This window comes from Oryzias melastigma, linkage group LG21 (assembly GCF_002922805.2).
Source record: "Oryzias melastigma strain HK-1 linkage group LG21, ASM292280v2, whole genome shotgun sequence".
In the NCBI taxonomy this organism is placed as follows: Eukaryota; Metazoa; Chordata; class Actinopteri; order Beloniformes; family Adrianichthyidae; genus Oryzias; species Oryzias melastigma.
The window spans coordinates 16,074,083-16,098,068 of NC_050532.1; the positions used below are offsets into that span (position 1 = coordinate 16,074,083).

Genomic DNA, 23,986 nt, shown 5'->3' on the forward strand with positions numbered 1-23,986 from the left:
AGAAAACATTCTTGTACTCCACAGGCTGCATACACAGCTCTTATAGAAACAACTAAAGAGTGTTGCAGCATGCTATATAGGAGAAGTGCAGAATTCCAAATCAGCAGAATGGATTTCGCATAAAAGCTTTAAGTAAAATATATTAAAATGTAATAACACTATAAATATATCCAATTTTTTTATCCCAAGGTTTGGAAATTGGGTATGAAACCACCAACAACGGATGAGATTACTTTTTATTGTTGTTTTAATATCTATATACATGTATTAATAATATAATAAAAATAAAACATTAATATTTTATAAATCTACACACAAGCAAAAAAAAAAAAAAAATGACACATTTATTAGGCTACACACTGATTATTATAGAGCCAGCTCTGACCACACAAGCAGTCTCTGTCTTTAATTATTCGGCTGCAGAGCTAGAAAATAGGACAAGATAGACTATTAATCCCACCTTGAGAAATTCTAATAGAAAGCTTTCAATGTATATTTTTTATGACACAGCTGGGAGTGGGTTGAAACAAAAATGAACTAAAGGAAAACACTACACAAAGAAAACAGAAGAGTGGTACACAACACAATTGGATCAATAAGTAACAAGAACACTTGTTTATTAACAACTGTTTATTTGCAAGAGTTACACATGCACACAGAGAGCAAAATGGCATGACTTACAGGCAGAAACAACAAGGTGTAAATTTATGACAGCATGTTTGACTGTGGTCATGTTAAGGCACCCATAAATAAACTGATTTAATTGATTAATTTATTTTTATTTGTTATTGTTACTGGTTGTAAAAAAAAAAAAAAACTGTCAGTCCAAAACGGCTCCTAGTTTCTGCTGGACAAAACAGATCAGAAAAAAATATATCAATATATAAAAAAGAAAAAAAGAAACACAATAACAATTGCAAATGTTGACTATTAGAGCAGTAAAAATTTCTTTGGATTAAAGATAAGATTTTAAATCACGTGTTTTCAATGTTCTCTGGTCACTTTTGAATAGAAATATTTCAGTGTTAGTATGACTATTTGCAAATGATTTAATTTAAGGTTTAACTGAAAGATGTCACAGACTTCATCAAGAATAGAATTTTTTATATTGAAAAGCTATAATTTTGATGCAGTAACACTGGTTAAGAGCTAAATGTGTTTTTTTCTTGCAAAGTAAAGCATTATACCTTACTAAATAGGAAAGTCAAATTAATTTAAAATATGAAAAAAGATTTTAACAGAGCAGTGAATTTATAACATAAGCTCTTGATGATAGGGTATTCACTAGATAACATTTTAGACAATTTATATTTTACCATTTTGACATTTTGAGAGAAGCAGCAGCTCAGATCAAACAATTTTTAAAGTAAATGAATTGTGCTTAAAAATATTTATGGAGCAATAAAAAACTGGTGTTTAACTATTACTTTGCTAACCATAAATTTCCATAAACCTCACAATTTAAAGCCAGCTTTTTTTTTAAATAAATCATGCACTGTTTCACGTGGAAGCAGATTACTCTAAACTACCTGTCCCACTTACAGTACTTCTCAGCTGTGGGTGTGTTTTGTTACGACAGGGCCTCAAGTGGTAACAGTGATAAGAGCGAACGAAGAGGAGAGATGACACAGCTGTGGAGCTGTGATTCACACTGAAAATCGTTCCAATGCAAACCTGAATGAGCATACAGTCTATCTTTAGTTGTCAACTTTTGTTGAACTGTCACACAAACCTCCTGCGGATCGATGTGTACCTTGGTGTGACTTCATTTTTGCTTCACGCTAACCACTGAGTAAAACAAAGAGTCTCCTGGGAGACGTGTAGACGTTTTGCATATGTAAAGGCTGTTGTGTTACTGATCTAATTTTAAATGAGAATTAGATTTATTTTCAAATAACATCCTCTTTGTGGCCTTATACGCTTTTATTTTGAAATTAATCTGGTCTGTTTGGTCTTTTTTGCTTGCTGTTTATCCAGTATGAAAGTTTTAGGGCCACCAAATAAATAAATAATATTACAAGATTTAAAGAAAATTTTCTCATAAATTCATGTCTTTTTATTCTAATAAATCTACATGTTTTAAAGTTGTGAATTTACGACATTTGAAATCATAATTTAACAACCTTAAAACATGTAAATATATGGGGAAAAAGTCATGAATTGAGACCAAGACTTTTATGCTGCATTCACACTGGATGCAATTCGTCCAGCAGGGGTGTTGAGTTTCAATGTGAAGTCAGTGTACAGACGCGATTTGAGGTCCTGTGGTGCGATTTAGGTGTAAGACACGGCGTCAACCGATCAGGGACTCAGCTTTGGGCAAGTGACGTATCAGGGACTCGATCAGAAAAAAAATCCAATCTGGACACTCAGTGCCAGGATTTTTGCCCTGCACTTCCATGCATTTTCTTAACCCCCTGGGCCGCCAGAGACTGTCCTGTTCTAGCTCCATTGGCCAGTGAAGTTTTTCTTATTTCTATCAGGACAAGTAAAAAAAAGATCCTCCAGTTTTATTTTTATTTTTTCCTCTCTCAGGTTGATGTTCAAACTGGGCCACAGCAGACAGACGGAAGTAACGTTTAAATCAGCCTTAACCCAGGCGCAGCCACTCCGAGTGAAACTCTGAATGATCTGGTTAACCCAGACACAATGATCTGCCTGCTGAAGCCTCTGTAGAGCACCCATCAAAAAATACAAACATGGATGATGTTGAGTTACTTGCTCAACATCATCCATGTTTTCTAATATGTGGCAACTTATGAAGTCCAGAAAAACTTGGGTGGTTGCTCCGCTACTGGGGCGTCAAGGCAGTAAATTTGATACGCATCAAAAGAGAGGCACCAGGCGTGAATTTGACCTGCAAATTGCATCAGGTGTGAACGCAGGATTAAAGTTGTAAATATATAACTTGTAATTTAACGGTTACAACTTTTCTCTCATAGACTTACAACCTCAAAGTTGTAATTGAAAAAATAAATTGTTTTTGTTTGTAAACTGGTCCTTATCCTCCGTGGTAGTTCGGCATCTGGTTTGTGTTTAGAAGATTATCCCACAGCTGTTGTGTTTATCTCAAACTGCTCTTCATACCATTTTTTCATATATTTTTTAATATGTTTTAAGTTCTTAGCTAAATTTAATATACTTACACTTTGCGCTTTTTTTGGAGGTGTATTTACACAAAGGTGCATCAGAGGAAACACGTGTTTTAAAAAATTACAGTATGTACAGTTGTGTGTGTTTTTTTAATCTTAATGAGTTAGATAATTAAGAAAAAATGCAGTGACACAATTACTGATTTCTCTGTCAAGAATAAATGAATAAATGCTTTGGACATACATAAATGTGGATGTTAATTAAGCCTGAACAAGAAGCATGGCTGTTCAAGCAAGTCCAATTTACAGTATGTGTTTTTGTCAGGATTGTATTTTAAATAGCACTGACATGTGTGTTGTTATTAAATGGACCAAAAAAGCAAATTGAAGATGTTCCCCGAGGCTTAAGAGACTGAGGATGCCAAGTTTTTGTTATGTGTTTTATAACGTTTACATGAAATGATGACTCACTGAAAAATATTCAAGTAAAGTGGTTGCCAAATGAAATGTTTGCAACCTTCTAAAGCGCCGGCACTTCAACATGAGCGTGAAGTAGTGGTACCACTAATAAGGCCCGTTTGTTGGATCAGCCCATTTAAATCCAAGGTGCTTAATCTGTGCTGATTGGTGTGCTTACACATCAGAGAAAATCAAGCTCAGCCTTGCAGTGAGATGCAGACCGAGCCTCACAATTTGATGTGGTACGCAGTCTATCGATAGTGCTGCTCATCATCATGCTGACCCTGACTGGAGGGTCCGTTTGGGACGGAAAAACAGGCTTTAGAATAAAAAAAGAGCCTTAAATACAGTTAATTTTGGAAGAATAAAATGTAAAATGAAAAAAATGATCCTCCCTTATCTAACGCTGCTCAATAAAATATGCCGTCTTTGCCCGTCCTGGGAAGGATGGGGAAATTAAAGTGCAGACATGAAAGCCTTGGACTCCTGCAGTGCTGACAGAAATAAAAAGCCTTTAGTATCTCCTATGCAGACCCCTGCTTTGGGATACCGACAGGTTAACCTTTGGTGTTGGCATTATTGGTATTTCCTTCACAGAGATCTTGTGGAAGTGTGCAGATCTGTGCATTTCTATTCAGTTGGATGTCAAAGAAAATAAACACATTTTAGGTTCCAAATTTCAGGAACTATATATGCTCAAAACGTATGAAATATTTGATGTTATTTTTTGGAGTTTTTTTTTTAGACTTTATACTGAAAATCCTATAAAATGAGTCAGCAAAGTGCCAAATGAGGACAATATAGAGTCATTATAAGTAGGTTTAGGCTCTTGGAAAGCTGCTGACTGAAGTGAAATGTCAGTTTGTCATCCTGCATTGATATATTGTGTGAATAAGCAACCTGGCAAAAAATAGTTCAACCTACTTTTCTCCGTAGAAGCCTTTAAAGCTCAGGTAAGTTTACATTAAAATACAATTGCAGCTTAAAGCAAGATCGGGGATGTTTTCTACATTTTGCATTTAATTTGATCCTTTTTTGCATGATTTCATTCAAGATAATGTTCTGTCTTAGGCTTTACAGGAACTCCATACAGCAACCAGGAGATTTAGAATGAGTTTAGATTACAGATCTTCAGGCAAGAGGTTGGATAACAAAGATAAGATTTGATAACATACACAATGAATTGTGACCTATTCTTTTAAGGGTCAGTTCCAACCAAGACAATGCAAGGACTCACCGGATTTACTGTATTTGTGACTGATTTAGCAAATAAAAGCTAAAAATAGCGACTGTCTTCTCAGCTTTTTATAAGCCTAAGAGACACGACCCCATGCAGCTAAAGCTCCTGAGTGATGTTTTAATGGGAAAACTGTTTTTCTTTTTCAACACCGCTCATTCTGGGTCATAATTAAAATGATAAATAAAAGGTTATTTCATTTTCAAAAAGTTCTCTGGTGCTGAACAAGAAAAAGAAAAACCAGTTCAGATAATTGCTTTTTCATTTTATTTAAGAGACTAGTACTGCAGTTACTTTGTGAAAATGAAAAATAATTTCTGTTTATGTATTTTAATCTTTAAATTTTATATTTCTGATTTAATTTTGGTAAAAATTTACTACAGAACTTCTTGAAAATGAAATATCAAACCCCGTTTTCTTTAGCATTTTAATTAAGTCACAGAATGAGCAGTGTTCAACAAGAAAAAAAAAAGCTGTTCATAGAATTGTTTCTTCATTTCATTTAAGAGACAAGTAATGCAGTTACATTATGAAAAAGAAAAAGAATTTCCAATATTAACTTGGTTTGAATTATGAGTCACAAACGCTTCCATACTTTGGAGAATGAACTTAATTCCTCAATAATATTTATGAGGAAGTATGACATCTTCGACATGATATACAGTACATATACTGTATAAATATATATATTGTTGTTTTGATCATTTTTGTTTCATTGTCTTTACAGATCTTTGCAAACTTTGAATTTGTCCTATTTTCTATAAGCACTATTCCCAGGAACGCTGCTAGCTTAGATTTTCACGTAATCAAAATGTCTGATGGCAGTTTCTAAAGATGTCGATAAATTACAGAATAACACCCTGACAGCTCAGCTCAGGTCATAAAATGACTTCAGCTTTTGTGTCGTTTGTGTTACTTTTGTGCATTCCGCAGCTCTTTGATTACATCAGTAAAGGTCTCTTCATAATATGAAATTCCATGTACCTGAAAAAAGATCCTGCAGCAAATATGTGTTACTAAGCCACAAATGAAAAAAAGTAGTTTTATGAAGCTTAAACAGCCATGATGGTGAGTCTGAACCGAGTTTGCTGATGTGAAGCGCCTAATGCTTTCATCAAATAATAATGTGCTTGAAGGGTTATTGGGTGTTGCTGGTGTCCAGATTTATGCTTGCATGAAAGGTGCAAAGCAGACCCTGTATCAAAGGAAGAGGCGTTTGAACTGCAGTAATTCAGTTCAATTAAACCCTCAACATATTGTTCCAGTTTGTGAAAAATGGGAATATTACAGTATATCATCTGCATGTTCCAGCTCTGCAACAGCAATCAATGCAAATTAGAGAAAAGACAAGGGCTATGGTGCAATTTATTTTTCTACTAAGTTCTAATTGTTCCATCGATGAAGTAAATGGTCCTGCAGACAAAAACGAGACTAAATTTTACTTGCGCAATAAAATTATAAGATTGGAATGCAACATAATTTGTATCCGACATAACTTCTCATAAAAATAACTTTAATTTGAAAGTGTCTTTGGGACAAAACAATCATAAAAGCCAAATTAATAGATGTTGACAGATTTTTCTACAAAAAACAATGTCTGATACTGAATTATGGACTTTCTCAATAAGTGCATACAATTTCATCTCAAAAAAGCTGTTTTAGAAGAATTATTTATAGTAGTTGTTGAGGTTTTAGGCTTTTGTACAGGTTTCCACCTCCACTTTTTAATCGTATCTACTTGTAAACAACATTAATTGTGTTGTTAAGCAAAAAGGACATAATTCGTAATTCAGCAAACTGCTCAAAAGTAGTCTGCATTGCCCTTTGACCCCTTGAAAGTTATTCAACCAGCCCTTTGTTCTTCTCTTTGCTCCATTTTTTTTTTCTCAGTATAGGAATGAAAAGTATGACAATCTGTTCACCCTAATACAGAGCCAATGAATTGTGGACAATTCAAGTCTTTTCTTCACCAAAACATCTGGCAGCATGTCTAAATTCAGTGCCAGTGCTCCATTTTCCTTTGTGAGTGGGGGTTAAGGCGTGACTGATCGTGCCTTAGCGTGACTGAGCTTCTTCACGGGAGACCTCATACGAACGGATGTGCTGAAAGCGCCAGGCGTTTCACAGAGCCATTCTTGGCAAAGTGTCAGAGGTGCACTGTGCAGGTTTTTGTTTGTTTGGAAGATGTCATCTTTTACCTTGGACTTCCTATGAACTGCACTTGCATGTGCAGAGTTCTGCTAGAGCTACTTTACAAACCAAAAAAAAAGAACTTCTGCTTTTAAATAATACATTTTTAAAAATGTGTATATTTTAAAAGAGAAAAAAAGTGCATGGATCTGAAGTGACAGCTCACTCAAAACTCAAGATTTTGCATCTTTTAAATGCCAGTAGTGACAGTAAGTAAACAGTCTCACAGTCAGTTCATTGGCCCTTTTTATGATGCAGACAAAGTTGTCTGCACAAACAAACACAGGAAAAAGTAAACTTACTCTGCATAGTCTGTCAGCAAAAAAAAAAAAAAAAAGTGACACTTCTTTATATTTCACAGTGAAATGTTCCTCCACTCCAGAGGGGCATTTATGTTTTCCTTTTCATAGTTTTCATACCGCTGTTTGACTGCTTCAAGGTTATATTAGTGCTATCTGCAACTTTTCACTCTTCTGTAGTGTCTGCGCATCATAAACATTCAAAACAATCTCATTCCTTTGTGTTTTATAGAACTTGATTTGACATCAGTTTTTTCTTCTTGTCTGTCACAGTGAAAGATGAGAATAAGAAATCTGGAAATCAGACTTTCTTGCAAGGCCGTCTATGGCTCATATGTCAATTTATGACATCGATTTCACTATGACTGTCTGACCTTGTGAGATGGATGTTTGGAAATATCTCTAAAAACCTGGCTGCCATCTAAAAGAAGACACACTTGAAATGTCAGACCCAAAGTAACCTTCTTTTGGTTTTAGTTTAGTCGATCTGAGCAGTAAAAGAGCAGATAGTGAAGACTTTGTAAGAATTTTATTTTTTTTATGAATTTAGTTTAAATCAGAGGCCTGCATGGTAATTAAATCACAAAAATGCAAATCTTTGATCAAAGTTTATAAGGTAGGAGTGGGGAAACTATAGACCTTTGTTTACGTGCAGAAAGTTATTCTGCATTGGTGTAGTGTTGGAAGATTTGCTGCTTTTCTAACGTTCATGTGTGTCTTTGGAGTCGAACAGTGACTTTTTCCCATCATCCCTACACCACATGAACACAGTATTTCTCTGAATTTCCATTTTCCCCTAAGGGACATCAAACCATTGGTGCAATTGGCACTAAAATCAGAACAAATGTTTGAAATAAAAACTTGAAAATGTTCAGTTTAAAAATGTTTAATTTTTAAATCCAAATTTCTGTCTCTTATGAGGTGGATTAAAAACACGCCACATGCTGCCTTCACACCGAACGTGATTTGCGCGGCAGAGGGGGCCAGTTTCAATGTTAAGTCAGTGGCACCAATGTGAATTAAGGCGTCCTGAAGTCACGTGGCTCAATTTTAGCAACTTGAAAGGCATGGTGGGAATTGATCGGCGCTGCCAGTGTTCAAATATCTAAATTTTGGCAGGTCACCGTGTCTAATCTGCTAATCATGAACTTAGCTATGGGCATATGATATTTTCAGTGACTCGATCAGTTGGTAGAATACTAATCCAATGCAAGCGTTTGTGTCCTGAACTTTCATTTCCCTAACCTGCTGAGGCCGCAGAGTTGCCAGAGCTCATCCCCACTAAAGCCAGCCAGCGGAGCTCGCTCACTCAATACGCCGGCAGACAGACCGGTGTATCGTTTTCATTTAGAAAATAATTTAAAAAAAAAAATTCAGCTAATTTTATTTGGATTTTATTTTTTCCCCTTTTAGGTTAATGGAGGTAGTGAGCCTTCAAACGCAGTCACAGAGACACAGAAACACAGAGGAGGCAGCTGTCATACAGGCACAGCCTCTGGAGTGAGAGTGAAGCTCCACTCAAAGAACCTTTGAATGATCATATAAACCCTGACATAAGATATGTAACCCACGTTTTTGTAGAACTCTTCACATTAGATAAACATCATCTGTGTCTTCCATACATTCTAAGTGAGATATCCACAAAAACAGCTCCATATAAGGAACCTGCCAAAAAACATTAGCTGGTAGCTCCTCCCACATGCGGCCGCGGCATCAAACTCAGGCAGGCGGAGAGCAGAGAATTCGCCACACAGCAAAAGAAGGAGCCAAGTGAATAGTGTTCGGTGTGAACTTTCAACCATTTTTCCCTGCATAATGTTTGATGTTAGCTACCATTCTCCACGACCGTGCAATATGTGGTGAGTTCTGCTTCTGCACGGATCTTTGATTTATCTGGCAGAGATTATGGTGGATATTCCAATATAGTGCAAAATCACTGCATGCTATTTGAGGAGAATTTAAATAGACAGGATGTGGGCTAAAACATTAAAGATGTGTTTGAGATAGGTAAAGGTTTTTTTTTGTGGGTTTCTGCGCAAGTCCAATTTGTCTTGACAATATCTGAACTGAGCTGTAGCACATTCTACTGTGTGAGCATGTAATCTGTCTGTAGTACCTTGTAAAGGTGTGGATAACAAGCTAATCTCCCTCAGGGTTTCTCCTGAAAGCAAAAAGTAATTTTGTTTTGGTTATTGTTTACTGGATCCGGGTTTATTTCTGTATCCATACAAATCTGAGACTGTGCAACAAATATTGCAAACTGGTGGAGATGATAAAGTTTTCCTCAAGTAGGCTTCACACACAAGTAAAGGATGGTTTAAGATGAAGATTGTTCAGTTTTTTTTTTTTACATTTTACTCCCTCATTTCCAGCGTGCTATACAAGTTCTGGGAGACTTACTAGAATTAGAGGCAACATATGGTGCAACAGATGCAGACTTAAGGATTTTAAATGAACAGGAACTTACACCATCACTGTCCAATCAAGTTTCCATTGAGCACTTCTTTTTAATCTCTTAGCTATAATTTGGATGGATATAGGTTAATTCTAAATTCATTATAGACAGTTTTTTTTTCCCTCAGAGTTTGGCTTTTAACTGTATTTGCTATATACTTTTAACTCTTGATTGCAGAAAATATCACTGAAACAATAACAAAAAAATCAGATGCATGCAGAAAGAGAAAATTGCAAAGTGGTGATACATATTTTCATTGCTCCAATTCCTTCTTGTAAAAACATTTGCATTTAAAGTCAGATTTTGGGAGAAAAAAAAGTCTTCACTCTCTGAATGTGCTCAGTTTGAGAGGTCTGATGAGAAACTAACAGCCTCCCAGAAGTCTTTAGCTTTAGCCCTGACCACTGCGAGAAAGAATTAGCAGTTGGCAAGACCATTTTTTACATATATTATGCATGCAAACAGCATGACAACACATTTCCTTTCTACATTTGACATAAGGGAAAAGAAAAAAGGCTGCCCACTTTTCTTCAGTTCAGGAAAGTAGCTGTCATTTTTTTTTGTCTTGAATTAGGATGTGGCATTCTCTTCAAACATTCTTAGTTGAAAGGAGAAAGTACACCTACGCAGGTTTAATTCCATAAATTTGTATGCTTAGTTCTGGTATACTTTGGTACTTCACACTGACTGCTATGATCAAGATTTCCATCATCATTGACCAAGTTGTAGCAGATGGGCCTCAATTTTGCCAATATTTTTTTTTTTTGCTTTTGACTGCTCTGTTTTGGGGTCCCTATGGGAAATCACCCCCCTGTAATCTGAATCGTCCTCATCCACCCACACTCATCTCCTTCTTTACTACATCTTCTTCTTTACTATGTTCATAAACCTCCTCTTAGGTCTTCTTCTAGACCTTTTTTCTGGTAGCTCTAACCTCAGCATTCACTTACTCTTCTGCAGCTTTAACCTCCAGTAACATCATCTGAACGTGTCCAAACCTTCTTATTCTGGATTCCCTGTATTTCTCTCCAAAACATTCAACCTGAGCTGCTCTTTGATGGATATAATCCTGATCCTTTCCATCCACATCACTCCCAAAGAGGACCTCAGCATCTTCCACCTGTGTCTTTTCCTTCCTAAACCAACAACATGGCTGCTCTCACAAACATCTTGAACATCTCTCCATTTATTCTTGCCGACTCTCTTTTGTCAAGTGTCAAGTTTACAATTAGGATTCAATTTGATTTGGGAATACATGAGTGTCAGAGGCAAAAGCTCTTTTCATTCCCTTGATTTTATACTTTACCTTTGAATTGATGTTTTTCTGCTCAAATCTAGTTGCTGCTTTTCATGTTTGATAACATCATTCAGTATATTATTTCTCTGGTTTCAGTTATTTTTTGCAAAAAAAAAAAAACCAACTTAAATTTCTTTTAGTTGGCAACCAGTCATGACTCAGTCAATCGTGTTTTTCTTTTGTGTAGCTTTTGTTCAGTCATCAATTTTCTGTGTGGAGTGACTTCTTTTATCGCCAATGGCTTTAATATTTTGGAGATCAAGCCTCAACTGCTACTTTTCTCTGAATAAAAACACAAAGTGTTGCTTTTTTTCATGACCTCAAAAAATGTTCACTTCATTTTGCAAACATTTTAACATTTGAAAGTTGTTGGGTTTCCTTCGGTTCAAATAACATAACCCAATGGATTCCTTTTTCCCCTTGATGTTAAGATAATAAGCACCAGTTAATGGTCATGTAGTTCAAATAGATGTTTTATTGGTTAATAGAAATAAAAAAGTGGTAAAATAACACATTTAAACCATTATAGCACCTCCCCCATGCTTTATTGCTGGAATAAGATTGCCATGTTGGTATAAGCTATCTAAATTCCTCTAGAAAATTTCAAATAAAACATCTTCCAAAAAAATAATTTGAATCAAGGTTTGCTCACTGAAATTATGTAATTTATTATAAAAATCATTATTCATATGAACTGTTTAATCTAGGCTACACTTTTTGCATTTCTATTAAAAGTGTGAAGTATTTAGTATTCCTTTTTCCTTCCAACATCAATATTAAAATGCATAAGACTCTGGATAGAGCCGACCCGATGCCGTCAGGCCTTCAAATGGCAGTTTATCATATCGAACAGAATGAAAATACTATATAATAAAGAGTTGACCTTTTCTGATTGAAAACAGTTTGCATTTCTCCACAGAATGTAATTGCTTTACAGGTCATTTACAGGCCAGAAGGCTTTGTAGAGCAAATGGCAGAAGCCCAGAGTGCAGCATAGTCCTGATTTACATGTTGCAGGGGTAGTGTGATAAACCCCTGAACAGTTTCCTGAGGCAGGCCGGCACAGAATGCAGCAAAATCCAAGGCAATGCAAAAAATCTCCCCCATTTGATTTTTCAAGCATTTATTTTCTCTTAAATGTTTGCGGCTATCAAGATGAACCATTACAAGAGTGAATGTAAACTGACTCTTTGTCTAAACAATTGTAAAACACACGTACGCACAGATGAAGGTAAGCCAATTGAATCATCTGACCCAGATTCTTTGTTCTCTCTTTTTTTTGCCAACAGCCGTCGCCCTGTGAATGGTGCCGCTGCGAACCAAATAATGAGGTGCACTGTGTGGTGTCCGACTGTGCCGTCCCAGAGTGCGTCAACCCCGTGTATGAACCGGAGCAGTGCTGCCCCATCTGTAAAAACGGTAAACGCTAATCTCCTCTGGAAATGTAAAAACAACTCCTTCAAAGCCATAACATTTCCTTGATACTGCAGCAGCCCCTTCACCTGTGGCATCACTTTTTTATGATAGGGGTCTTTGGAGGATGAGAAAGTAATTCATGCTCTATAAATTAGAATTATGAACCTGGGCCGGTTAGGCACTAATGAGTAGTAAGAGTTTTAATTTGAGTAAACATAAGCTCATTGATTAAAGGTGTTGTAGGAGGGACTAATGGGTCTTTGGGGGGCCTTTTCTCTCTCAATGCCCTGGTGTAAAACACACCCAACCTTAAATTAGAATTATAGGATTCCTTTGGTCCATTGACTGTTTACAAGGTGGGGGCTTCCCTTTGCCAATACAGTTTCCAAGGGAGAGATGAAACTTTATGAGGAAAGTGCAGTAATTGCACTTTTCCCTGTGAAGTCATGATCAATAGCAAAGGCATTAGAGTCTTAACATAATACTGGATTCATAAAATTGTTTTTCTGTACTTAGATAAGTGTCTGTTAGGAAACTTGTTTTTATAATAAACATCTTCTTATTATGGACCACAAAGTATCCTTTTGAAAAAAACACAATTTTAAAAATTCTCAAATATAATTTTTTTTCCATCAATTATTAATCAAAATGACTAATTTGACATAATCACTCACTTTGTTTTTTGCCCTTTTTTTTCTTCTATCTATATCGGATCGACCTTCTATTTCAACATACCGACATCACAGTAAAACACCTAAAGTATTTGAGCAAGGCTGTAGAAGCAACTAAAGGATAACTAATCCAGGCTGACAGGACAGTGACACCCTTGGCATTTCAAAGTAGGCTTGCTGTTTCTAGGTGCCCCAAGGGTGTGTGGTCAGAGTCTTGCATCTAGATAAATCTCTACGTGAGTGGATGGCTGAAGGCCGTGGGGAAAAGACTTTAAGAGGGTGCTGTTTAGCCCTCTCCTTTGTTATGGATACTACTGGATGAAAGCAATCAAAAGTGCTGGTATCAGGAAAGCGGCAAGGATACAGATAATGTTTAATAAAATGTTCTCAACCAAGGTAAAAGGGGAAAAAATAAAAGTGTAAAAGTCAATTAGTTGACAAATAGTTTTTAGGTTGTATACATTGTTTTGTCAATTTGGAGTTTAAATTACCTCTAATGAAACCATGACGTCTTATTTAGTAAAAGATAAATGTTGTTTGGAATGTTTTCTGCAGGCAATACATCTTTTACCAATATATACACAATGACAAGGTCATTATTTTCTACATTTTAATCCAAAACTACCTTAAAGGTGAAAATTCTAATAAATCTTTATTACTATGCTTATAAATATGGATGGTAAGGAAAGTTTTTAAAATAATACTGTATTTTCAGCTCTATTGGGCAAACAAGAATTGAAGACACACCAACAATGAAAGGTTTATTTTTGAACTTGTATAAGGTGCACCAAACTATTAGGCAAATTAAGCTAAACAAGTTACAGATAAGTTTGACACTTAGTCACAGTAACTCTAGAACTTGTTTGTAACATGCTACACATTAGCGTATTTACAGTCTGTAACTTCCAACCTCATTTGTAACACGAGTTTGAATGGATTTTTAACCAACTGTGGCTGCCTCTTGGCCAGGACTCCCTTGCAAAAGTGGTTTAAAATGTCAATGGGATTATCCTGGTTAAATAAATGTCAATAAAAAAAATAAAAATAAATAGAACCTAAAAGAACAGAATTATACCACTAAAACAAATGATACTGTGACTATGCTGACTCCCAACCTTGCCAACAAGACTTGCGCTATGTCCAAATTCCTTCTCTACTAACTACATAGTGCACTATAAAGTGCGTTTTTGCCATTTTGTAGTGCAGTTCAAATCTACAATTCCAAAATCCAGTGCCATAGAAATTTCGCCGTTCAAAAAAACAAAAACGTCGTGAGCATGATGTCCAAATTGCTTTTAAAATCCGGGGGACAAGATAGTCCTGCACTATATAGTTTTTTTTTTTTTTAGCAGTAAGGGATTAGCGAAGGAATTAGAAAATAACCTTAAAAAATACACAGTCCGACACAGCGACACGTTAGCTCATTCACAATGAGCTTCTGTATCTGTAACTCCCAACCTTGGTAGTAACAAATAAAAAAGCAAACAAACTAACACCACTAAAACAAACATTACTATGAATATGCTAACACACAACTTTGCTAGCAAGGTTAAAAAAAACACAGTCCAACACCGCTACACGTTATCCAAGTTAGCGTATTTACAAAACATTGTTTGCAACTCATAAATAAAAGATAGCTATGAGAAATAGCTTTGATTTAGGTAAGCACAACCAGAATTAAACCATATATAAATTGGGGGGGGGCTTTAAGTGCACCTTATAGTGCACATAAATATTACATACCTGTAAATATTTCTATTTCACAGATTTGAAATTTAATCTATTATTCAACATAATTTTGAATATTTAGGATTACTTGATGCCTAAAAATCATTTATGGCCTAAAAACTTAAGGTGGTGCTGCGCTATTAACATACTTGTACAGCCTGAATGGATTCATTCAAAAAGCCTTTTGTTGTGGAAATACAGAAGAAACGTGAATTAAAATCTAACATTTACTCATTGAATATCACAGCCCGAGCTCTATATCATGGTTGTCACACTAACATTATGTGGCTGTGTTGGTCTACAGATGAAGAAGGGTTTTGTTTTATGTGGGTTACGGTTGTTCTTGTGGGTGATTCTCATTAGACACAGCTTTGTAGTAAAAGGAGCTGCTGAATCTGCAGAACTACAGAGGGAGGGAAGTTCCACTGCATTTTCATGCTGCATTTACTCTGTGCAGCACAAGAAAAAACCTGGCTAGACAATCTCAAATCTAAAAAAAAAAGTTCTGCATTAATAAAAACAAGTCCTTATTCAACAACTTAAATGCATTTTGTTATTGTTTCTTCTTTATCTAAATGAGATTTGGAAACGTCTAAGCAAACACATTTATAAATAAATGAATATTAAATATTAATGTGAAATGTATTACATAAAAAATGAACTGAATTAACCACAACTGAAGAGTGCCATAAAAGCACTTATCACTAAACTACACTTTCTTTGAGTCTGACTGATTAAGCTTTAATCTTTATCCTGAATTATAAATACTCTTATTCATCAGGTCTATGTAATCATAGTCGTTGGTATTACAGTCAGAGAAATACTGGATTCTTCCCATTATAGAATAATTGTGCCATGCATAAATCTGCCACATTGGTGTTAAGGCAGAGGATTTTTTTTTCAAACAGAATTCAATAAATCATTCATGTAAGACAATGGTCTAGATTTCATCCTAATATGAATCCCCTGCTCATTAAAATGGAACAGTCCTGAAAAAGTAAAACTATATTTTGACCCAAAATGTGACAAGCCATTAACTCAAACCCATTTGGACTGATAGCTCCATGTCCTTCACAGTGACAGGACCCTGAAACTGCATCCACCTTCAGGGCCGTCTGGCTGTAAACAGTGATGCTTGGCAGCAGCGATGGTTCATTCCACCTCAGCCTCTGCTGAGCTCGTCCTGAGACCTGTGCCAGTTGTCCAGAGGCAGATAAATGAGAGTTAAAACTTGGCAGGAGTTTAGTGTCTCCTCTAAGTCCAGATCAAAGTGCTTTTATCAGGCTAAAAAATAAATAAATAAGAAAGGAAGAGATTAATCTTTGCTGAGGCAAAGGATGAGGATACCAGTTATTAAACTACTGTTTGAATCTCTTTCATACATTTGGTGTCCTGGGCTTAATATTCCCTATAAAGACTGTTGTTACAGACGGTCTGCATTAAATGTCCTTTCAAACATTTGAGCTGCATGGTCAGTCAAATATTTGAATAAAATATTAATTCATTAAAAGATGAACATTTAATTTGTGACCTCAAAGCTATGATCAGAAGTTCATGTTTTAGTCATAAAAGATTTAGTTTGGATTTGTGAGGATTGCTCTCTTAAAAATGCCACCTACCTTTCCTTAAGTTATCCTACATTAAATGTGTCTCACGCTGACATCAAAATTCCTGTGACTGTTGGTTGTGGAATCTATTGTGTCTTAAAGAATTATGGGAGCAAAGAGTTTTTATGACAAGTTGTAGGCGAGTCTTGAATCTGGCAGTTTGCTGAGTGCAAAGCCCGAGTCACTGTCACACCAATTGAACACATAGTTGAAATGAATAAAACTAAAGTGAATTCCTGCCACCTCTTGTGTGGCTTTGTCTCAAAATCTCAGTGAAGAGGTGCACAACCTCAAATTCCCAAGAAGCACTGGGAGAAAAATGGGATTTTGTCATTTTTTTGGTGTTATAAACTAGTAACGCTGAATTGTTACAGAGACAACAGGCTTTTTGGGTTCATATTTTAAACACTTGTATCTGTCAAGATTTTTAGTTATTATTTGAACTGTTACACAAACCATATTTGAACCTAAACCATGATTTTCTTAAGCCTTTCAGAATTAACTATATCCATATGTATGATCATTTATTATTTTTGGAACATGACAGAAACAATTATTTATGAAATATGAGTTATTTTTTAGAACTCTTTTTCTACCTGGAAGTAAGACGCCTCGATCTTTGAGGCTCCACCTGGAGCCTGGGCCTTCACACACAGAATGTTGATGGTTTAGACTGCAGTCAGACCCAGTGGTTATTGGAGACGGGACACAAATGGAAGATATACAGTATTGTGCACTTAAAAATACAAGCATTTTCCTGATAGCTCCACGGAGAAAGTGTGTGTTTGTGTTAGCCTGGGGGCGGTACTGGCAGCACAGACTCTTCTTGGAAGGGGCTGTTCTCATTTTGTGACGTCAGCTAGTGAGAACCTCCTTGTTTTTGAGGGTTTGGAGGGGCTGGTGCTCAGAGCACAGGTTTTTAGTTGAATACTCAGAAATGCATGACTGGATCAAAATACCGCTTTAGGGTTGTTTATAGTGAGGAATTCACATTATATTACACTTAAAAGCTCAAAAAGTTGATTTTGCATGGTACAAGCCCTTGAAGTAAATTGGAGGTGTAACAACCTATTTTAACAATGATTCAATTCAAATCATAATTTGTGGTTTCTGATACGAAACATAGTACATGTTGATTCATTCCGAATGATTACATTCGATTCGATTCACTGACCCAAAACCAGAGTGACTCAGAGGTAAGTGCCTGAGTACTGGAGAGTGTAGGGGAAGTTTCCTAGATTCCAAGTATTTCTTGCAAACAAGTAAGAGTTCAAACAAACAAGTAAATAAGGATTAAAAGCATTTCCATTCACATTTTAGTTTCATAAAGTTCAGCTAACTGCTGTTCTTCAATATATTTTTTTGACAACTTTAATTAAAAAAAAATTAAGTTCAACCAATAACAATTCAGGTTGAATAAAGGTAGATTTTAAGTGCTATTTCCACTGCTGTATTTCAACACAAATTAATAAAAATAGAACATTATTAGAACATTATTCCACACTGTATGCTCAAGTCTTTGCAAAATGCAATGTGTTTCCACACAATGGAGTGTAATGATGGCTTGATTGGCATTTTTTGCTGCCATCACGTGTGTGTTGTCTGCTTTGCTGCCGATTGGTCATGACTTCACATACAAGCAGAATAAATTGAGCTCTGTTAATGTTGTAGTAAAGTAAACCTACCTTGGCTCTGTCCAAATGGTATTTCCAATATTGATATACAGTGATCTCTCATTTATCACAGGAGTTACATTCTAAAAATAACTCGCTATAGGTCAGGGGTAGGGAACCCTGGTCCTCGAGAGCCACCTTCCTGCATCTTTTCCAATATACCCTGTTCTGGAATGTTTTTATTGGCTGGACACACCTGAACCAGGTAATTGTTTGAGTTCCTACTCATGACTGATTACCTGGTTAAAGTGTGTCCAGCCAATAAGAACATGCCAGTGCAGGGTATATTGGAAAACATGCAGGAAGGCGGCTCTCGGGGACCAGGGTTCCCTACCCCTGCTATAGGTGAAACCCATGAAGCAGGATTATACTGTAGTTGCTTTAAGGCTATGGAACTCCTCACTACGCTCGTTATTTACTTTTCTCAGACAGACGAAAACATTTTCAGTCTTTTTTTTTTCTTGCTTAAATTTCCAAAGTTCAAACCTTTGCAGTAAAATAAGTCCAGTATTATAGACTGAAAACAAAGATCTGCTCACGATATAAGATTTAGGAAAATTAGGGAAATTGAATTCATTCTGTCCCAGGGACCCAGCATGGAGGAGATTGATTGACAACGTAAACAGCCAATCAGGACGCAGTGGGCTGTTTTAAAAAAAAATTGCTCTGGAAAAGTTCTCGAAACAGCGAGAATGCAAAAAGTGAACCGCAAAATATTGAGGAAAAACCAGTTTTGCGAGTTCTGTATTAACAACTTGCCTCAGAAAGATCAATCAAGGTAGATTATAGGAATAGAAATTGATCGATCAACTTTATTGATGAATCATTACACCACATAAGGAACTCTATCTGCTAAAAAAATGTATCTGCAAAGATATTTTTAGGATAAGTGGCTGGAGTGTTTGTCTCCATTTGAAAGAAAGTATGAGGAATTGCTGAGGAGTTTTCTAGCCTTTTAATATAGAAGCAAAGTGATTAAAACCATCCTCCCTTTGCCCTCAGAAAGCAGCCCTCCTGCTCTTTCCCTCCATCTCTCTCTGCTCTCCAGCCTCTCTATACTGCCAAGCCAGCGCCTGGCAGGCTTCTGTGCGCGAGGCGCATTAGGATGCAAAGCGCTCCATGTCGAGGGAGAAGGGGAGACTAACAAAAGCGCTTTAGTGTTGCAAAAACAAGCCCATCGGTGCATGCCTGTGAAAAGATCTGTGCGTCTGCTCTGACTCTCCCCAAAGCTCTCTGCATCACTCCACAATTCCTTCCGCAAAGAGAAGCTCTCAGGAGAGATACATCCATTTCTTGTCGTTCTCACTCCCTCTTTCCTGTCTCTCCACCCCCTTCCCCATGCGGCAGGTCCAAATTGCTTTGCTGGAACAACGATCATCCCAGCCGGGATCGACGTGAAGGTGGACGACTGCACCATCTGCCGCTGCCACAACGGAGACTGGTGGAAACCTGCGCAGTGTTTGCGGCGGGAGTGCCTCAACGGCCCGTCACTGTCATAGAGAGACTCCACGGGGATGGTGGATAAGCTCAGGCAAGGCTCTGCCTACTGCGCCATTTTGTATGATTGACAGGGCAGGAGCACAATTCCTTAAGAAAAAAAAAAAGAAAGAAAAAAAAAAAAAACAGAAACAGCAGCTCTCGCAAGCTTCAACACAAGTTTAACCAGAGAGAAGATGATGGAACTTGTCTCACGGCTGTTTCTGCCCTCCAGTTTTACTCGTCCTATATATTTTCAAAAGTTGACTCGCTTCACTTGCTGCTCTCATTCAGAAAGTTTCTAAGCTCTTTGAACTCCTTCCTGTCTACTGTCAATGTTGAACGCTCATGTCGATTTCTGTATGTACGTCATGAGTTTGCTGTAGGTGTCTGTCCCGCCCACTGGTGTTGTAAAGTTCCAACTGCGGGGAAGAAAAAAAAAAATAACAACCATCGGAAAGCACACTTTGCAGCACCTCTTTTTTCCTGATCAGACAAGTCTGACGCAGCAAATTCCTAACTTCACTCTGAGCTTGTTTACAAACCCACATCTCAACATTGTTTGTCTTGGTTAGACTTTCTATCTGAACCACCACTTAAAAGATGTTGTTGTCATATTTTATAAATCACAATGAAAGCTCCCAATAATCCCATCAATAAGCCATGGCATCGTGTCAGATCTCTGTATAGTAGCAGCACAAACAGAATGAGTTAGCAGCACCATATGTAGCTGAAGAGCAAACAAAGTGGTCCCCGCTCCAACTGAAGAAGTGAGCCAAAAAAAAGGAGAAAAACCCTGGGAAAGTCTTCCCACACCAACTGGTTTGATTGTCTTTTCCTCTGAGGTCCACATTCCGCAAAACATTCCCCACTTACTAGCTGCTTGAACTTGTTATCAAAGCAGTTAGCGAGCCAAGAGCAGCCTGCTTTAATTTTCCTTAATCAGGAGTATTCTGTGATAAATCACCCAGCTGGGTGCTAGGCTCTGCTGCAGCCTGCACGCTGGGCACATTCAGCAAAAACTATCAGACAAAAGGAGGGGAATCCGCATCCCGGCTTAACGCTTTTAAGCAGTATTCATAAGAATAATGTTCATGTTCAAACACATGTGTGCCGTTCGTCTGCAGGCTTTGTTTATTGCTCTGAACTCAAAAGTACAGTTACACCCATAAATAAGGCTTGTTAGGAGATCAAGCTGTTCCTCATCAGATTATGTAACAGATTCAGTCCCTCTTATGTTGTCTGAATGTCTTAGCCATATTGGTGCAGCTAAAGCCAAGGCTATCGCATTGCAGACAGGTTATTGTGGTGTGCTTTTTAGGTTTAGCAGTTTTAAGCGGTTCAGTTGGGAAGAGAAAAGTGCCCCGACGACGTGTAATTTTTTGAGATGATAAATACGAGTCGTTATTTCCAAAGGTTAGCTCATGCTTTTTGTCATTTGAATCTCTTCCATTTCAAGAAAATCTGTCATCCTGCTAACCTTTCACACCCGCGTGGTGATGGATGAGCTGCTTAATAGCAAGACCCAGCACTCTAGAAGAAGACAAAAAAAAAACAGATCAGAGGATTTAAGAAGAAAACAAATTAAGGGTTTAATTATTTTTATAGGATGGTAAATTCAGTCTTTGGAAAGGCCTGCATGTGTTCTCTTAAAGTGAGAGAAAGGAAATCATTTGGACAAAGTTCAGGCTTTCGATCAACAACAGTTTGCGTCATGTTTGTCATTTAGCTGCATTGATTTAGGATCTTCCAGTGTGCACAGACAGACCATCAGTTTGGCTTAAGATCTTGCAGATTCATAAGACAAAACTGACTTAAAAGGTTGAACAGTTACTCCAACATTTTTAAAGTAGATTCATTTATCCTCATCACTTTAAATGCCACGTAATTACTCCACCTTTACATGCATAGAAAAAAGAAAAGTAGTAAAAAAACCAACAAAAAAAGTAGGTAGTTTTAGTGAGCTGCAGCTGAGACAGAGTCATGGGAGGGTGCCAGCTGACGGGGCTCAAAGGCACTGCTGCCACCACAGATGCCTTATTGCTACTGTTCCAGATAAGATTCACAAAGCATGGCCTTTGGCATCACACAGAATGAACAGCCCAAACTGCTTAAAGACCAAGCTTGTTCCACTGCTCCGTGCAGCCGTTTATTGCAGTGTATTACCCAGAACTATTCATTGTTTTATCTCGAAACATTCCAGAAACAGCCAGTGGGTTCAGCAGAAAGTAAAACAACAAGTGCAGTTCATTTTAAGCCAAAACTTGCGGCACCGGAGCTAAAAATAAATGGCACCATTTGTTAGATGCAAGGAGAGAGAGCTACAACTCTGGCAGATATGATTTGCAAACGAAAGCAACTTCAACCTCATGGCAATATGACATTGTGACTCATTGTGCTGTTTTTCTGATGCGAGCTCCTCCATACTCCAACGCCTCTGAAGTGCAGAGCGTTTAGCCCGCTCCAACGTTGGCAGCTTGTTTCACTGATTTTGTGAACTGCTTTCATTGGCTGAAAGTAGGAGAGGAGAGGGTGAAGTGGTAGTCAACAGAAAGTTAAACTGTCACGACTTAGATCAAGTATCACTCCACGGGTCAACGCTTGAGTCGTTTTGCTGGAAGATCAAACATAAAAAAGCTGCTTTATAAAGAAAGCAGCTTGTTCCTCTGGTCTCTAAGTAAGTAGACAATTGAGCGCAAATTATTCCAGTGCCTCTCGTGAAGCAACAAGAGAGTTGAAAGCAATGCATTGTGGGCTGCGTTTACGAAACACAATTATCAATCGAAGTCGGTCTGCGAAAAAGCCTCAGTACTTACCTGAGCAAGGCAGAGAAAATTACGTTTCAAACACACAAATATACTGATCAACTGTGGAGCCTGTCTTTTATTTTCTTGGAAGAAACTTGAGTCTCTCCGTCTGTCGGTGAATGTCTATTCAAACGGCCCCATTGTCCTCCCTCCCATTATGAAAACCACAGGCTTGTAAGATAGGCATTTTGTACAGGTGCACCATTTGCTTTTCCTTGAGACACCGACTCACTGTAGCTGGAAATTATGAAAGATTGTTTTTTTTTCTTTTTCTTCTTTTGTTGTTTTGTTTTTCAGCAAGAAAACTGTTACATAAAGTGTGCCTGAAAACCAACGGTGATGTTGTAAACGACGAGAGAAACACTGTTACAATCAATTGTATTATATATCTTTTTTTTAAAGAGCCCCAAGGGTCTGCTCTTGTTGTGCTGACAGAGGAGGAAACCAAATGAATGCTTTAAATTCAGGAGCCACTTTGATTGTACATGATTTCAAACAAGTTCGGCCTCAACGGGAACAGAAGAGCCCACAATCTCAAAAGCAACCCTTGGTGCTCCATTTGTTGTTCATATGTAAATATCTTCAGACATAAGATGTGTATTATGAAATGGAGTAAGAAAAAAAGAAAAAAAATGACATCACAAAACAGAAAGTGTGTATTATTGGGACAAAAATATTTTGTTAAATAGACTTGGAAAAAGAAGTGTTACTCTGCTAGAGTGAGTGTGGATTCCTTCTTTTTTTGTCAGCCTTTAAGTTTGGGTCTTGGAAAACTTTAGATGGTGAAGCCTCATGGGAAACCGACCCACGGAATGGCAAAAACGTGGCTAAAACATTAAGGATGCTGGAAAAAATCCTTGAAATCTGTATTTTTTAATACTGATACTAGTCACAACTGACTGACTCGAAACAGCAGGTATTTTGTACATAAAAAGAGCATTTAAGAATTAAAAACAGCTACAATATCTTCCTGGTGTATGGTTGTGAAAGAGTAAGGAGGAGAGGATATGGGCACTTAATGGCTCTGTGATGCTCACAGAGTTCAAGGGCATTACTTGGGTTCATTCCTCCATTCCATTTCATTACGAGTCAGTCCGGGCTTCTATCTCATCCTCACAGCTAATTGCCTTCTCCCACCTCCCACCATGAACAAGAAAAGGGAAGCAATTTTATGCAGCACACAGCAATCAATAGCAATTAGGTGCATCCCTGACTAATCCTGTTGGAAATTGCATCTTGGGAGATGGCCAGTAGAGGACCTCTTAACATACCTAAAAAAGTTTTGCTTTGTCTTTGCAGTAATTGCCAGTTTTGCGAAAGAACATTTAATTGCTTTGTTTTCTACACTTAATATTGACTTTCCATCAATCCTTTTTTTCTGCTGCAAACATTCTGCTTTAGTATTTAAAAAGGCTTTTTCAATTAGATAATTATCTCAAAATCATATAATGGAAAACCCTCTATAAAGGCACTCATTAAATATTGCAGCACACTGCAAATTGATTTTTGTGTCACACTCAGGACTCAAACCAACACGCCCGACATAGAAGAAGACTGGGCTACAGATGAAAGGCCTTAA

The 23,986-nt window shown here is 37.3% G+C and overlaps 2 protein-coding genes across 2 annotated transcripts in view; one reads left to right on the forward strand and one right to left on the reverse strand.

Moving 5' to 3' along the window:
• vwc2l (von Willebrand factor C domain containing 2 like) overlaps window positions 1–23,374 on the forward strand; it is a 31,311-nt gene extending 7,937 nt beyond the window's left edge. The window contains exons 3-4 of the mRNA XM_024287032.2: window positions 12,319–12,448; window positions 19,472–23,374. Of these exons, the coding sequence (XP_024142800.1) occupies window positions 12,319–12,448; window positions 19,472–19,623 (282 nt within the window). The 3' untranslated portion in view covers window positions 19,624–23,374. The remainder of the gene's footprint in view (window positions 1–12,318; window positions 12,449–19,471) is intronic.
• Window positions 1–23,986, reverse strand: part of bard1 (BRCA1 associated RING domain 1) — a 71,833-nt gene that overhangs the window by 21,624 nt on the left and 26,223 nt on the right. The gene's annotated exons all lie outside the window — the stretch shown is intronic.